Here is a 15,472-nt window from a genome sequence, read left to right as displayed (position 1 = left end):
AAATTTAAGGGAATAAAAAGGATATAATAAAAGAAAGGCAATTTAGTTTTAGGGAGTAATTTAGCTAGTCAATTCTAACCCGATCGACCAAATGTGATTGGTTGAGCCAAGTCTAACCCGATCGAGCAAATGTTTTGATTTATTGATTGATATGAAAAGCTCTTAACATGTATTCTACCTGATTTGGATTAAGAACAAGTGTCGAGTCCAAGTTCACCAATAGATTTATCCTCTTTGAGCTTTATACTAGGGATAGTTTTCTATATCTTTCTCCACTCGACGTGGAATCTCACACAATCCACCATCCTTGGAGACTCAACCTTCCGGGCTTCCCCTCAAGGTTTTAAAACGCGTCTACTAGTGGAGAGTTTTCTACATCCGTATAAAAAATGTTTTGTTCTCCTCCCTAACCGATGAAGATCTCACACATCTCACCCCTCTTGGGGCCAACGTCCTCTCTAGTGCACGGTTTCATGTTTGGCTCTGATACTATTTGTAATAACTTAAGTACATTACTAACAGATATTGTTCTCTTTTGACTTTCTCTAAAAATTTTAAAACGCTAGGCAGAGGTTTTCATATCTTTATGAGGGATTCTTCGTTCTCCTCTCCAACTGATATAGTACCTCACAATCCACCTCTTTCGGGGCATAACAAACTCATGGGCAGGAAACAAAAAAAAAAAAAAACAAATATCCATGGCCAAATGGCAACAATTTTCCTAAATTAATCGATAATTTTGATAAAATCTTAATACAAGAAACCTAAAAATCTCTTATTCAGCACATAATTTTGTTAGTCCAGCCAGTCTGTCAGTAGAAATTGGAAGACAAAGGACCTCTTAAAGCATATTATTGCTTTGTGGATGAAGCTATTAATTTAGCAGTTTCGTGGATAAAAAAAGGAGTTACAAAAATTAAAGGTCAAAGGTAACCGATTTTAGTCATCAATGCTTTTGAATAGTGACATAAATAAATAAATAAATAAAAAGCAAAAAATATTTATGGTTAGTTTTGTATAACAATCATTAGCACCTTTTATTTTTTCAATACCTTTATATGTTAATATATGGACACAAATTAGTATCTCATTTTAAAAATACTTTATAATTTTAAAAAATGAATAAATAATACAAACAAACAATTCACTGAAATTTATGTCCTTTTTAGCAATAATAATAATTACTTCCAAACGGAAAACTCTTACTCTTTTGCATGCTTAGTTTCAACGACTCTAACAAACTTTAATTAACAGGAAATTACGAGCCTGGTATTATCTATAATGCTCCCTTTTTCCAAAATTTTCCAAGACTTGAAGGAAAAACATATCTTTATGTCTGTCTGTATATATAATTTGAAGAAAAGTCATGACATTTTGGCCCTGGCGAAGAACACCCCAGCAAATAAGCCTGCAAAATGCAACCACTTCATAAGCCAAATGAGCCAATAACAATGAAAAAGTGGCCATGTTTATATCTTTTCAGAGTAAAAATTGTGTTCATTACCAAATAATATGCTGAAGAGGTTTGGTGGACTCAGAGGAACTTTAAACAAAAAGATGCCAGCAATTGATAAGGGAATCTTGTTCAAGGAACCTACCAGGCTGTAGAAAAAGAAAACCATTGTAAGTTGACGAATCTATATTTTGCACCTAATTGAAGTTCACAACTATTGCATATATATATTTTTTAAAAATGAAATAGAGCTAAGTTTTAAAAACTAAATAAATAATTATTTTAAAATAATTATTTTGTTGTCAAAATTTTGACTTAGAAAATTCTAAGAGATAAGTGGAGTGGAATTGTTTGCACTCGGTTAGAAATCACGGCTCTCCACAATGGTATGATAATGTTGATTTTGAGTATAAGCTCTCATAGTTTGTTTTTGGTTTCTCCAAAAAAACTTCGTATCGAGATGTGTTTCCTACTTATAAATCTATGATCAACCCCTTAATTAGTCGATGTATGATTCGTCTCCCAACAATTCTCAACCATTCTCAACACGGGTACAAGGTGGTTGGTAATAAAATGGAAATACCTGTAGGTGGTGGGGCCCGTTTGATGTAAGAACCACATAGAGGTGAAACTAATAGCGAGTCCAAGTAATCCGCTAGCAGTTGCGACAACCCAAAACATTGGCAATTTTATGACATCCCTGTAAGTTGAAATGGGAGGTGGTGGGAGAAAACTGTTTAGCTGACGAAACTAAGAGAACATAGAATGAAGAAGGAAAAAGAGTCTACTTACGCATTCACTACATAAGCCCATTCACCAAATAGGAATATCAAAACGGCACCAAATGGTAAAGACAATAAGTTATTTAGCAACACCATGGAAGCTTCATTAAGTGATCCAGATCTTGTTAGCTTCTTTGCTTCGTCCATGATACGTCTCAGGGTAAGCTGTGACACAGCAAAATTCATATTGAATTATTACGAATACATGTTATTCACGGGTCATTCAGAAGAGTCCCGAGTAAACATTTAGCTACTTAAGCTGTTGAAGGGGACAAAAAAACCCCCCACAAAATGGGGTTTTAAAGCTAAAACTACTTACTGAATAGCTTGCTGTAAGAACACAGTTCGTGACCTGCCATCCATAGCCTAATGTATCAAATGTAAGATCGGTTATACCACCGCTGATGGCGGAGATGATCTGCGTGGACAAAAGAAGAGTGATTTTGATGAAAGAAACTAACAAAACTATGATTCCTTAAAGGACATAATCAACATAACCAGCAAAGTGCTTGATAAAGAGCAGCATTTCATTTTTATCAACTGTCATCAGAGAGCAGTTCTTTCTCTATGATTGTCCCATATTTCTCAGAGATTGATAAATGGTAAACTAGACACAAAGTCGATAGATTTTCGACACTTTAAATATAAGGACTATGAGATAAAATTAGATTGGAAAATTTAAAGATTTATTGGAGAAATTCTAAATTTTAAGAATCTATTAATTATTAATCACAATAAAATCTAGCGATGAATCTTCGGTATGATATTTGCATGTAAATTGGGAAGTAAATACAAATGTTTACCATTAAGAACATAGCAGTCCAGACTTTTTGGTTCTGTCGTTTCCGGAAAATATAGAGTTCTCCAATTGCAGTCATTATGTTCGTCACATTCTTCAAAATGGTCACCATTGCTATATTTATGTATTTCAAACTGAAACCAAGAAGAACCTCAAATTTCTGTCATGGGTGCCAAAGAGCAAAACAAGAGAGGCTACTAAGAATCTTAGAAACTGAACGCACCTGTACATGCCAGACACCAGCATACCGATAAAGATTAAGTTGACTGGAATCCACAGCCTAATCAGCTTCCAATTAAGCTTTTCGATTGAAACTGTTCTGCAGAGGCCCAATAGAACAATAACTATAGAACTAATCAAATTCTGCAGAAAATTACCGGAATAAATCAAAATTGGATATGCTAGAAAATGTGATAAAAGTATAAATTTAAAAGAGAAACAAACTGATAAAGTAAAAACTGACAAGATTGAGCAAAAATTTTCTTTGGTTCAAGTGACTGCCTTGACTCACTATTAAGCAATGTCACGAAGTCTGGTATTTTTCATTTTTAACGGAAATGAGAAAGAAACGAGTGGCGTACTTGATAAAACATCAACGATATTCCTGCATTAAAATTGTAACCGGAGAGAACAACTTTATTCAGAATAATCATGCTGCAAGAAGAAATGCAATACGCAGTCCCGGATAAAAGAGGACCCGTTTTCCTTCCTAATCCATGTTCACGTGTCTCATCACCATCAAACAAACCACTGAAACTGCCGTTCTTGACAATTCGATTCCCTCTGAAAAACCTAAGGTAGAAGAATTGATGGTGGGTTAACCACAGAATAATGGATCATTAACAAAAATTTCAAAAGAATCAGAGAGAGAGAGGCCCTTGATGTGTAAGAGAGAAATTAAGATATAATATTTCTAATCTATATTCGATTGTTATTAAGAAGTATGCAAGTTTTCAGATATATATCAACTGTTAATAGCCGCAACCAGATTGTAGCAGCCTCATCCAATAAGTTTTCCACAATGTGGCATTTCAAAATCTTTCTACTTGTTAATTGAAGTAGGCTACATATTTGAAATACAAAATTTTAAAATCTATTTCATAAACAGCTCAAATAATTTATAGGACAAGCTATCCATGAGTACCTATCCCCCAAGGTCCTGCGCTGTGCATTCGTTAAAAAATTGCTAATCGACTTGCTTCCTTGATTTCGAATACCGCTGAGAATTTTGTGTACTGTACCAGCTCTTTCATTCTGCTCAACGTTTCCGTTTCTAGTGCTCACTAGTGGTTCCTCGCCGCCTATTTCCAACTTGAAATCTGATGACATCTACATCAAAAAATAATAAAAACAACTTTATACGAAGAACAAAAAAATGCATCTCCTACATAATCTCTGAGAAGCAGGTTTTGAACAATTGAGAGCCGTCTGAATTCGCTAACAAATCCATCATCAATTGAAAAAAACGGCTCAAATTCAAAAGCATAGTCAGTATGCATACAGAGATTCAAGCAAGAACCAGAAATAACCACAAAAAACTAAAAGAATGAGTAATGATTCTGAGTCCTACCGAGTCAAGAATCACAGTCTTCGGAGAAATAATAATGTTTTAGTATCCTCCAATTTGAATAAATTGTCAATCCTTAGTAAATCGAAACCACAAAAAATGATAATTATCGCAGAAGAAAGAAAATCGAATTTAAAAGCAGAAAAGAAATCAAACGCGTGAATGACGAACATACGATATACGTCCAATATACGAACAGAAACTGAAAAGTTCTGGAAAGTGATGTGAAAGCAAAATTCGTGAAGAGCACGAAAAAGGGGAGAACATGGTGGATCAAAGAAGAAGCGGGATTCCAGGGAAGAAAAGGGAAAAGGGCCGTCTGTGGCATGAGAGAAGGATACTTGGGGATTTGGAAAGAGGCTTCACCTTCTTTCTTTCTTCTTCGAAAGTCAAATTGCTCCATCGTCATCCATGAGCGGCGAGCGCGAATCTCTGAAGAAGAGGCGAAGAAACCAAGCAAATTGAGAGACGGCCATTGATGGATGAGAGGATTGCCGCAACTAGCAGCAAAGATCTTGCTTCTTCGTGACGGAATTATTTTTGAATTCCCTCGCTTTAGCGCGGAACTTGAGGGAGATGGGCCGTTAAGTTGGGCCTTATCGGATCGGGTTGGCAACGAGTTTTTTAATAGTAGAATAAGTATAATATATATAAATAAATAAATAAATATAAATATAAATATAAATAAATATATATATATATTGTAACTCTAATAAATTTAAATATTTTTATAGTATTTAATCTCATACGGAATAACAACTGTCATGGTGATATTAGGGATGTTTTTCACTATCGTTCTCGTTTTTTTCATGCATCTCGAGATAGCGTTTGGCATTCTCCATGAAAAAAAATTAACTGCACTTATCCCCGTTAAAATATTTAATAATGGATAAAATACATCTTTTTTATTAAATTTAAATAAAATTTCATTTAGATGGTGAGATCTTACATTGTTTGGAGAGAAAAAACGAAACATTTTTTAGGGTGTGGAAGCCTCTCCCTAACAAATGCATTTTAAAATTGTGAGGCTGACGGCGACATGTAATGAGCTAGAACGAACAATATTAGCTAGCAGTGGAATTGAGCTGTTACAAATGGTGTCAGAGCTAGTTACCGAGCGGTGTGCCAATAAGGATGCTGACTTTCAAATGAGATGAATTATGAGATCGCACATCGATTAGAAAAGGTTCGATAGATAATGGCCTAAAACAGAAATATCTGCTAGCAGTGAGTTTAAATGGTTACGAGACTATTTATAATTTATTTTTTGAAATTTTCGACATAAAAATGTCATTTTAAAACCTAGATTGTCACTAAAAATTATGAACCAATAATAATAATTAATTTTTCCTTAAAAATATTAAAGATCGGGGGACGGAGGGAGAATATACATTTTTTTTGTATTAAATTAAAAAAAATTAATTTAGAAATTACTAGACCTCACGTTAGTTTGATAGAGAAACGAAACATTCATTTCAAAGGTGTGGAAGTCTCTCCCTAAAAAACGTATTTTAAAACCGTGAGGCAGACGGTGACATGTAATGAGCTAGAACAAACAATATCAGTTAGTAGTGAACTTAAGCTGTAACAAATAGTATCAGAGCCAATTACCGAGCAGTGTGTCAATAAGAATGGTGACTCTCAAAGGAAGTGAATTATGAGGTCACATGTTGGTTGGAGACATAATGTGTTAAAACAGAAATATTTACTAGTAGTGAGTTTTGACGGTAATTTTGCTTAAAAAAATATTAAGGATTAGAGGACGGAGGGAGAATATGCCTCCAAAATTAAATGGGAAAAGATTTCGCCACGTGGCCGTCCCCACTTGAAATACAGATACCGTAATTAAAAGTTTTTAATAAAATATTATAAAATGAACAAAAAAGAAATTTTTTAATAAAATATTATTTAAAAAAAGAAACTTTTCCGTTAATTCCATGATATTTAGGGACACAACCCAATCTGTTCTCTGTAAAATGCCACGTGTCAGGCCGTGTACCAGTGACCATTAATATCTCTCTATCGCTCTCTAAAACCATTTCTTAAGTTCGTTCTGTTACTGCTTGCAAAGTGGTGAACAGTTGAAAATCCGGTTCGCCATGAGCGCCGGAGCTCTTCTCTACTCTTTCTCGCCAACGCCTCCAAATCCATCCGATTGCTTCAAGAACTTCTCCCTTTCGGAACGGAGGCCCAAATTTCCCTCACGTTTTCATCTGACAGTTCTTCCAGAGGATCGATGCTTCGTTTTCCAGATTTCCGCCCGACGACATTCCGGCGGAAGAGGGAACTGGAGGCTTTGGACCGATGTCAAGTCGAAGCCCTACGACGTGTCGAACAAAGATGCGAATTCGGTGAAGTTTAAGAGCTCGATCGACAAAACGGTGCTCGACGATGAAGAGGAGCTCAGTGATGAACTTCCATGGTGGAAACAGTTCCCCAAACGATGGCTCATCGTCACCTTGTGTTTCTCCGCCTTCCTTCTCTGCAATATGGACAGAGTGAGTGAGCTCTGAATTAGTCGAATTTTTTAATGGCGCGAATTGAACATAATTGACCGTTTCTATAAAATGTTAGGTTAGGTTTGTATTGTAGAGTTGAATTGATTGTTGTTAATTAATGCACATAGCTTACGTTTTAGTTTCAATGAGTTTTGTGCACTGTTCCTTAGGTTTAAGTCAAATGGTCTAAAGAGTTGCGCGAGGGCACACACACACATGTAAATTCATTCAATAATTGCAGGGTGGAGTATGGAACTATCCTCCTTTGAGATTATAATTTGTGCCTAATTGCTACTGATTTGATACTTGCCTACTTAGTTTTCTTATTGCAATATATGAATTTCATATTTTATCATGTAGTCTTACCTTTATGAACTAATTAACAAAGACCAAATGGGTATTGATGAAAGTTTGGGATCTAAAAGAGAATATTAAAATGAAATAAGTGAGACGGATTAGGAAACAAAATAAGATTTAAACATTTTGCAAGAGAAGAAGAAAAAAGGAAAAAGTTAACCTATTCATTAACAAAACTTAGTCTAATTTCATATTTTGACTGTGTTTTCATGATTCGAGGAAAATAATGTATTTTCTTCTAATTTTCAGAGCTTTTAGCATTTTAAGAGAGTCGTTATCATTATGTTCTTAAAAAAAACTTGTTTATTTCTTTGTTTTGCAATCTACCAATTTGCTGTTGTTTTAGAACTTTGACTTGTAATTCAATCGTTTTTAGAGCGGAAACTGGAAGGTGAAAAATTATTAAGTTTTAACTCATATAGAAGCGTTACCGTATGGGGCATTATTGCTTTTTTTAAAAATAATCTGTTTGTTTGATCTATATAGGTAAATATGAGTATCGCTATACTTCCAATGTCAGCGGAGTATAACTGGAATCCACAAACTGTTGGTTTGATACAATCATCATTTTTCTGGGGATATCTCCTCACTCAGGTAAACACAAACTTCACAGCTTTATATTGCTCTAATGCTTTGAATTACTGGCCAAGAGCCTCTTCTAGCTAACCAATGATATGGATTGAAACAACCTTTTGCCTTGATAATATGAATAAGAAAAATCAATTGATCCAAACACAACATAAGAGGCCACGTCTATTTGTTATCATTCAGAAAAGGAGAAACCATTGTTTTATTTCTTCCTCCATTTCTAACTTGTAGCTATGGCTTATGACAGATTGCTGGTGGGATATGGGCAGATACAGTTGGGGGAAAGCTGGTTTTGGGATTTGGTGTGATATGGTGGTCAGTTGCCACAGTTCTCACACCTGTAGCAGCTAAAATTGGTCTGCCCTTCTTGCTTGTTGTTCGTGCTTTCATGGGGATCGGTGAGGTTTGTCTCATTACATACATCACTAGACCCAAAAATTTAAATCAATAAGCCAGGGTATGTTCAATCTTCTAAATATATACCTAACATTCTGACACTCGAAATCCAATACATGAACTATTAATATCAATTGGGAAGGAAATGATACTGAAAAGGTTACTTATCAACGCTTTGACCCGTTACGTATTGCCGTCGACCACACAGTTTAAAATGCGTCTACTATGGAGAGGGTTTAATCCTACTCCGACCAGTATCTCGCACCGTCCGGTGACTGGCTCTGATACCATTTGTAATAGTTAAAATCTACTGGTAGTAGATATTGTTTGTTTTGGCCCGTTACATCGCTGTCAGCCTCACGGTTTTAAAACATGTCTAGTAAAGAGAGATTTCCACACCCTTATAAGAAATGTTTTGTTCCACTCTCTAACCGACGTGGGATCTAACATCTAGTCTGATACCTTGTTAAACTACCACTAGACCTAGACCTAAAAGCATAAGTTAAAGATCAAAGTGTATTATTCTTTCATATAAATTTTAATCCTTATGGAAAACCAGTTTTTCTCCATGCTTATTACATAGAAAGATCTATAGTATGAGGGTTCTGGAAAGAAATTTGATTTCCTTCTCTTATTATCCTCCATAGACATTAGCTCAGATTGTTCAATTGTTTTCAGGGGGTTGCAATGCCTGCCATGAACAATATACTCTCCAAATGGGTTCCGGTAGCTGAAAGAAGCAGATCACTAGCACTTGTTTACAGTGGGATGTACCTTGGTTCTGTAACAGGCCTTGCCTTCTCACCATTTTTAATACATCAATATGGATGGCCATCAGTTTTTTTCTCCTTTGGCTCACTTGGTGCAGTTTGGTTTGCTGTCTGGCTTAACAAGGTAACTAACTCTGCTACCAACAAAATATTCGGTCTAAATCCTTGTGTTGATTCTTGTGTAAGCTGTATAAGCTCCGTCTTGATTCATAAAATTCTCTTGGAACTTGTCGACACGTGATTGATTTTGAGTCATGGCTATAGGCACACAGTTCGCCACTTGAGGATCCTCAACTGAGACCACAAGAAAAGAAGTTGATCTTTGCAAATAGTGTTTCGAAGGAGCCTGTTAAAAGTATACCCTGGGGACTGATCTTGTCCAAAGCACCAGTATGGGCTCTTATAGTTTCTCATTTTTGTCACAATTGGGGGACATTTATTCTTTTGACATGGATGCCAACATACTATCACCAGGTAAGTCTTTTTGTTACTTCACGGTAAAAATTTATTTGGACAGATCTTTCACTAGCCTGTCATATTTACTCTCTTTGTTAGTGCAATCTTTAGCTAATTGAATCAATATTCAAGTTTTTTGCAATTACAGAATATAAAAATATTGATAACTTTTTAAGTTCTACGCATCTTCATGCTCAGGTAAATAGGATAGGGACAGAATGATTGATGGGTTATAGAGCATAACACATAAAATCTTGAAAAAAGTACAATGTAGGAAAAAAATTTGGTTTGGTCATTCGATGTCAGCTCTTTCGGCAATATGTAAATCTTGATTTGGAATCTTTAAATATCACTTAGGTGCTGAAGTTCAATCTCACAGAATCTGGTCTTCTTTGTGTTCTTCCCTGGCTAACAATGGCAATTTCTGCAAACCTTGGAGGCTGGATCGCCGACACACTTGTGAGCAGAGGCCACTCCGTGACTACAGTTCGAAAGGTAACAAGGAATATTTCTACCATCCATATTTCTTTATGTTCTAAACCGAAAAACTTATGTCGTACGGTACTTTTAATTTTCAATGCATATTCGTAACACTCGTCTCACTTGTGGGTTCGAAATTAGCTTGACATCAAACTAATGACTATCCATATTTGCTAAGAAGAAAATGACACTTCCACAATTTCAGGGTACTTAATCTTTTGTAAATAGTCTTAACCCAATCTACTGGCCGAATTGTTTCATGACAACTTTCTACCTTCTACCTTCCACCTTCACTTGCTATAAGGCATTCAACTCTTATATACCATTGTGCAATAAGGTTGAGAATTGTTGGGAGCGAGTCCCATATTGGCTAAATAAAGGAATGATCATGGGTTTATAAGTAAGGAACACACCTCTATTGGTACGAGGTCTTTTGGAGAAATCAAAAGTAAAACCATGAGAGCCTAGGCTCAAAGTGGACAATATCATGCCATTGTGGAGATCTGTGATTCCTAACATGGTATCTGAGCCATACCCTTAACTTAATCATGTCAATGGAATCCTCAAATGTCGAACAAAGAAGTTGGGACCCTCAAAAGTGACCCTCAAAAGTGTAGTCAAAAGTGACTCAAGTGTCGAATAAATGGTGTATTTTGTTCGAAGGCTCTAGAGAAAAGAGTCGAGCCTAAATTAAGGGGAGACTGTTCGAGGGCTCCATAAGCCTCAGGGGAGGCTCTATGGTATACTTTGTTCGACGGAAGGATTGTTGAGAATTGTTGGGAGGGAGTCCATATTGGCTAATTGGAATGATTGTGGGTTTATAAGCAAGGAACACATCTCTATTGGTATGAGGCCTTTTGGGAAAACTAAAAGTAAAACCACGTGAGCTTATGTCAAAGTGGACAATATCATATCATTACGGAGATGTGTGATTCCTAACCCATAACTATGTACATTCATAGAATCTCTTATGGCTCGTTGGTAGAACAGTTTCTTAAACTCTTACTTTTCAGATTATGCAAAGTATTGGATTTCTTGGTCCTGCATTCTTCTTGACCCAGTTGAGTCATGTTGATTCTCCGGCGATGGCAGTTTTGTGCATGGCCTGCAGCCAGGTTGGTTTGCATTTTAAAATGTCATTTCCATAGCTTCCTGTTCTTATTGAAAAACATACATTTAATTTGATATGCTGACTTGAATAGGGAACTGATGCATTCTCTCAATCTGGTCTATATTCGAACCATCAAGATATTGCACCCCGATATTCTGTGAGTTTTCGACTTAGAGTCATTCGAAAGTTCGTTTAGTTTGATTACTTGGCATTGATTTTTGGTTGGAAAAAGGCTGTAATTGATGCAATGATCTGTTTAGGGAGTGTTACTTGGTCTATCAAACACAGCTGGAGTTCTAGCAGGTGTTTTTGGGACAGCGGCTACAGGTTACATCTTGCAACACGGTTAGTTCTACGTCTTTCAATACTAATAAACTCTTAAGAGCTTTATCATTTCTACTCTTGCACTTAACATTTGTTTAACTTTGAAGTTTGAACGTCATCCAAATTTAACTTAGTTTATCAAGAATATACAAGAAATTATATTGATATGCTAGTTTATCAAGAATATACAAGAAATTATATTGATATGCAAATTATTAAATCACACCATTGTATGAGAAACCCTGGTAGGAAAATGATGTGAAAAACTTGTCAGGTTCATGGGATGATGTATTCAAGGTATCAGTTGGGCTATACTTGGTTGGGACAGTGGTTTGGAATCTCTTCTCAACCGGTGAGAAAATATTGGACTGACAAACCTTCTAGTGTACACGAAACCCCTTCACCCTTTTTCTCTACACAAACCCCTCATTTCCAAACCAATTCTTTGAAAACATCTTGCAAGAAAGCACAGCCCACTGTATAGTAGATTCCCTTGGGCAGTGTTTAGCTTTTGGTTCTTGGAAAACAGAGCTTTCAATGTGTTAGGTGATTTGAGTAGATATTTATAAATGAATCATTTGTGCAGTCCATATTTTATTTTATTTTATTTTTGGAAGTGATATTTCTATTTCATATTTGATTGCGAGGAACTATTTTGAGCTTAATGTTCTTTTAGACTTAAATATTGTTTGGATCAATTTGATGTCCTAATATGGTAGATTATTAATGTAACAAGAATTATCGAAAAGAGTTTATTATTGTAGCAAGTGCTAGGGTGTTAGTTTCTTTGAGTAGTCGACTTACTATTATTGGATGGTCAAATTAAATTAAAATAAATAAACTGGTAATTTAAATAATTATTTTTTTCTTACTGAATTAATAAAAAAAAAAGACTTTGAGACACCTTTATACCCTAAATTTTGAAAAGTTTCAATAATATTTTGTTAAAAAGTCTAAAAAAAAAAAAAACTTAGTTTTGAATGAGATTTAATGATAATTTGCTCAAACATTCTTGAACTTAAAAAAAATTCATTAATACCCTTTTACTTTGTTAAAAAGTTCAAAAATACCCCTATATTTAAAAAATAGCATTAACACTTATTATAATTTATAATTGTAAAAAAAATTAATTTTTTTACCATCAATATATAGACGAAAATTGTCTATTGACACCTTTCAAATATTATATTTAAACTTCATAATATTATTTTTGAAAGTTTATGAGTATTTTTGAAACATGATACTACCAACAAAAGTATTTTTTAAAATAGTTCTAACTGTATTATAATGATATTGATATTTTTTTAAGTTAAGGGTATTATTAAAACTTTGAAACGTTTTTGAGATAGGTAAAATTTGAGGATATTTTTATCAATTTAGCCTTAAATTTTTCATTCATTTCTTTAACCAATTAATTTAAAATTACAGTACATAAAATTCAAAGCATAATATACTACACAAATAATTAATTTAGAAGTACATAAAATAAAAATACATTAGATTTTCGTCCACATAATATAATTTATGTATGAGAGATCCAACAATTTCAAACACTTCCACTCCCCAATTTAACCACCAACAATTCACGTATATAAAAAAAGAAAAAGAAAGAAAGACGTACACATGGACAATTATATCCTCATGATGACGAAGGAAATGACGAATTTACCCTGTGCAGTATTAAAAAAACTGAACCGATTTTTTTTTACCGTGCACTGTCAAAAGCAAATATAATTCAGAAAAACAGACAAATTCAAATAACGAAATGACGAAAACACCCCTCTCCTAGCCGAGCCGGCGGGGATGCAAATAAACACGAAGCCCATTCTTCATAAATAGAGTGAGAGACATCTTTTGTTCCACCCGGTGACCGGGAACTGGCGCCAGCCGGTACCGGAGGAGTACGGCAGAGGCGACGGACTTCATCTGCAAATAAGCCAAATCCTTCCCCAAACAAGTCCTCGGTCCAGCATTAAACGCCACAAACTTATACACATCCTTCTGCCCCTCGAACCGGTCTCCGGCCGGCGATAACCACCGGTCCGGTTTAAATTCCTCACAATCCTCCCCCCAAATGCTCTTCATTCTCCCGACCGAATAAATTGAATACGTCACAGTCGAACCGGCGGGCACAAAAGTGCCATCTGGCAACACGTCATCAGCCACGACATATTTGAAATCCTGTGGTACGGACGGGTATAAACGAAGCGTTTCAGCCAACGCGGCTTTTAAGTACACCAATTTGTCGGCCTCGTCGAACACCAACGGCTCTTCGATCCAACGGCGGGTATCATCGCCACGTGTTTGACGGAGGACCGTTGAGATTTCGGTGAGGATTTTTTCCTCTACGTGTGGGTGGTTCATTACGAGCCAAAAGAACCAGGTGAGGGCGACGGAGGAGGTGTCCCGACCGGCGAGGACGAAGTTTAATGCGATGCGGTGGAGCACGGTGGCGGAGAAGCGGTCGTCGTCGCGCTTCTTCATGAAGCGTGATAATAAGTCGTCTGAGGGAGATTCTTTACGGGCTGCAACGGCGTCGTTTATGTATTCTTCTACCACTTTCAGACACGTCTTCAACCTTCTTTCCATTCCAATCCCTAGAAGCTTCTCGAACCTCCATATAAGACCAGGGTAAAGAAGGCGCTGGAGAGTGGCCTCAGTGGCGGTGTCAAAGGCCAAAGCGAAGGAGTTTGTAGGCAATTCCGGCGACAGAGTTTCAGGATCTTTACCAAAAGTCAGCCCACAAATATTATCAAAAGTCAACCGGAGCAGCAAATCCTGCAAATCCACCGCCGTCTTATACTCCGCCGCCTTGTCCAAAATGCACCACAGTCGCGTTCTTATCGTCCGATTAACCCACCGATCCATCGCCTGCCGGAGCGTCCTCGTCGTGAACTCCAGCGCCGCCGTCTTCCGCTGAATCAGCCAAATTTCGCCGTCGCTGTTGAAAATCCCCTGTCCCAGTAAATCGTGAAAAGCCGCCTGCCAGTCCGGTCCTTTAGGGTAATTTTCGAACCGGGTTCGAAGCACGTGCTCGATGTTTCTCGGGTGGCACGTGACAGTGTAAAATCCTTGCTTTTTAGCTATGAATGGAACCGCCACCGTGCAGGTTTGGTACGTGGCAGCGGCGCCTGTGTCGCGGAGGTTTCCGGCCATCCAGTCATGGAGTCTCTGCCGGTTCGAGAAAAGAGCCGGTAGACTGCCGATGACCGGCCATACTCTTGGACCGGTGAGCTTACGGGCGAGGAAATAAAACCAAATCAAATAGGTGAGAGAGAGAGTGAGAAAAAAAGTGGGGAAGGGAAAAACGACGTCGTTGGCCATTGATGCGAAGGAGCAAGGAATTAGTGAGGGAAGAGGGAAAAATAGTGGATTTATAAAGTGAAAAAAAAAAATTGGGGAAAAAAGTTTAGGAAGAGTTGTTGAGAAAATTGAAAAAGGAAAGGTTTTGGAATTGGTAATAATATTGACATGCACACGAAAACTCTTCCATTATTATTTTTTCCATTAGTATTCATAAGCGTTCTTTTTTTTTCTTTTTTCTTTTTTTTTTTTAATTTCCTTTTAGTTCAAGAATTTTTTTTTTTTTTTTTTTTTTTTTTAAATTTCCTTTTAGTTCAAGAATATTTGGGGTCGGGTTTAGCGTTTACACGGTTCAAACATAAATAAGTATATGACATATTAGAAATTATTTAAAAAAACGGTTTATAATGTGACAAATATTTTTATACTGTTAGATGTATGAAAGAGAAACTGTAAAAGTATCTTGAATTTATATCCTATAATTATTAGAAAGTATGTATATTCCTATGAGAAAGTCTTATTATAGGCTATTTTAGTGTTTTGTACGAAACTATGTGTATATATATATGTACACATTCGAAATTGCCC

At 36.3% G+C, this 15,472-nt stretch overlaps 3 protein-coding genes across 4 annotated transcripts; 1 reads left to right on the top strand and 2 right to left on the bottom strand.

The window, feature by feature from the left end:
- Positions 1 to 1,153: 1,153 nt before the first annotated feature.
- Positions 1,154 to 5,114, bottom strand: LOC111783197 (GDP-mannose transporter GONST2). Of its 2 annotated transcripts, XM_023664096.2 has the most exons (11): positions 4,968 to 5,114; positions 4,605 to 4,677; positions 4,179 to 4,363; positions 3,616 to 3,826; positions 3,258 to 3,397; positions 3,039 to 3,168; positions 2,555 to 2,653; positions 2,246 to 2,400; positions 2,037 to 2,153; positions 1,505 to 1,602; positions 1,154 to 1,408 (listed from the first exon to the last, which is right to left on the bottom strand). In XM_023664096.2, the coding sequence occupies exons 3-11, from the start codon at positions 4,361 to 4,363 to the stop codon at positions 1,365 to 1,367; spliced, it is 1,179 nt and encodes a 392-aa protein (XP_023519864.2). In that variant the 5' UTR covers positions 4,605 to 4,677; positions 4,968 to 5,114; the 3' UTR covers positions 1,154 to 1,364. The 2 variants fall into 2 exon arrangements, with proteins under 2 accessions (XP_023519864.2, XP_023519863.2); XM_023664095.2 differs by lacking the exon at positions 4,605 to 4,677.
- Positions 5,115 to 6,639: 1,525 nt separating this feature from the next.
- On the top strand, positions 6,640 to 12,214 carry LOC111783195 (sodium-dependent phosphate transport protein 1, chloroplastic). The gene is made up of 10 exons (XM_023664092.2): positions 6,640 to 7,099; positions 7,943 to 8,050; positions 8,292 to 8,447; positions 9,119 to 9,334; positions 9,475 to 9,684; positions 10,024 to 10,161; positions 11,160 to 11,261; positions 11,349 to 11,414; positions 11,518 to 11,602; positions 11,856 to 12,214. The coding sequence occupies exons 1-10, from the start codon at positions 6,701 to 6,703 to the stop codon at positions 11,951 to 11,953; spliced, it is 1,578 nt and encodes a 525-aa protein (XP_023519860.2). The 5' UTR covers positions 6,640 to 6,700; the 3' UTR covers positions 11,954 to 12,214.
- Positions 12,215 to 13,032: 818 nt separating this feature from the next.
- Positions 13,033 to 15,095, bottom strand: LOC111783196 (cytochrome P450 86A1). Its single transcript, XM_087120461.1, has one exon. It carries the CDS (start codon positions 14,903 to 14,905, stop codon positions 13,367 to 13,369), a length of 1,539 nt encoding a protein of 512 aa, XP_086976587.1. The 5' UTR covers positions 14,906 to 15,095; the 3' UTR covers positions 13,033 to 13,366.
- Positions 15,096 to 15,472: the final 377 nt, after the last annotated feature.

The sequence above is a fragment of the Cucurbita pepo genome, chromosome 20, assembly GCF_057944985.1.
Source record: "Cucurbita pepo subsp. pepo isolate OVF chromosome 20, ASM5794498v1, whole genome shotgun sequence".
Lineage (NCBI taxonomy): Eukaryota > Viridiplantae > Streptophyta > Magnoliopsida > Cucurbitales > Cucurbitaceae > Cucurbita > Cucurbita pepo.
Note: the sequence above shows the minus strand (reverse complement) of the source record. Positions and strands in the feature narration are given on the sequence as shown.

Excerpts from the sequence above, each read along its gene's own strand:
- LOC111783195 (XM_023664092.2), top strand. The coding sequence starts at position 6,701 with ATGAGCGCCGGAGCTCTTCTCTACTCTTTCTCGCCAACGCCTCCAAAT. Across the intron at positions 8,448-9,118 it reads CTTTCATGGGGATCGGTGAG|GGGGTTGCAATGCCTGCCAT; the intron begins GTTTGTCTCATT and ends AATTGTTTTCAG. Across the intron at positions 10,162-11,159 it reads CCGTGACTACAGTTCGAAAG|ATTATGCAAAGTATTGGATT; the intron begins GTAACAAGGAAT and ends CTTACTTTTCAG.
- LOC111783197 (XM_023664096.2), bottom strand. The coding sequence starts at position 4,363 with ATGTCATCAGATTTCAAGTTGGAAATAGGCGGCGAGGAACCACTAGTG. Across the intron at positions 3,169-3,257 it reads CTGGTGTCTGGCATGTACAG|TTTGAAATACATAAATATAG; the intron begins GTGCGTTCAGTT and ends TCTTGGTTTCAG. Across the intron at positions 1,603-2,036 it reads ACGGGCCCCACCACCTACAG|CCTGGTAGGTTCCTTGAACA; the intron begins GTATTTCCATTT and ends CTTTTTCTACAG.
- LOC111783196 (XM_087120461.1), bottom strand. The coding sequence starts at position 14,905 with ATGGCCAACGACGTCGTTTTTCCCTTCCCCACTTTTTTTCTCACTCTC.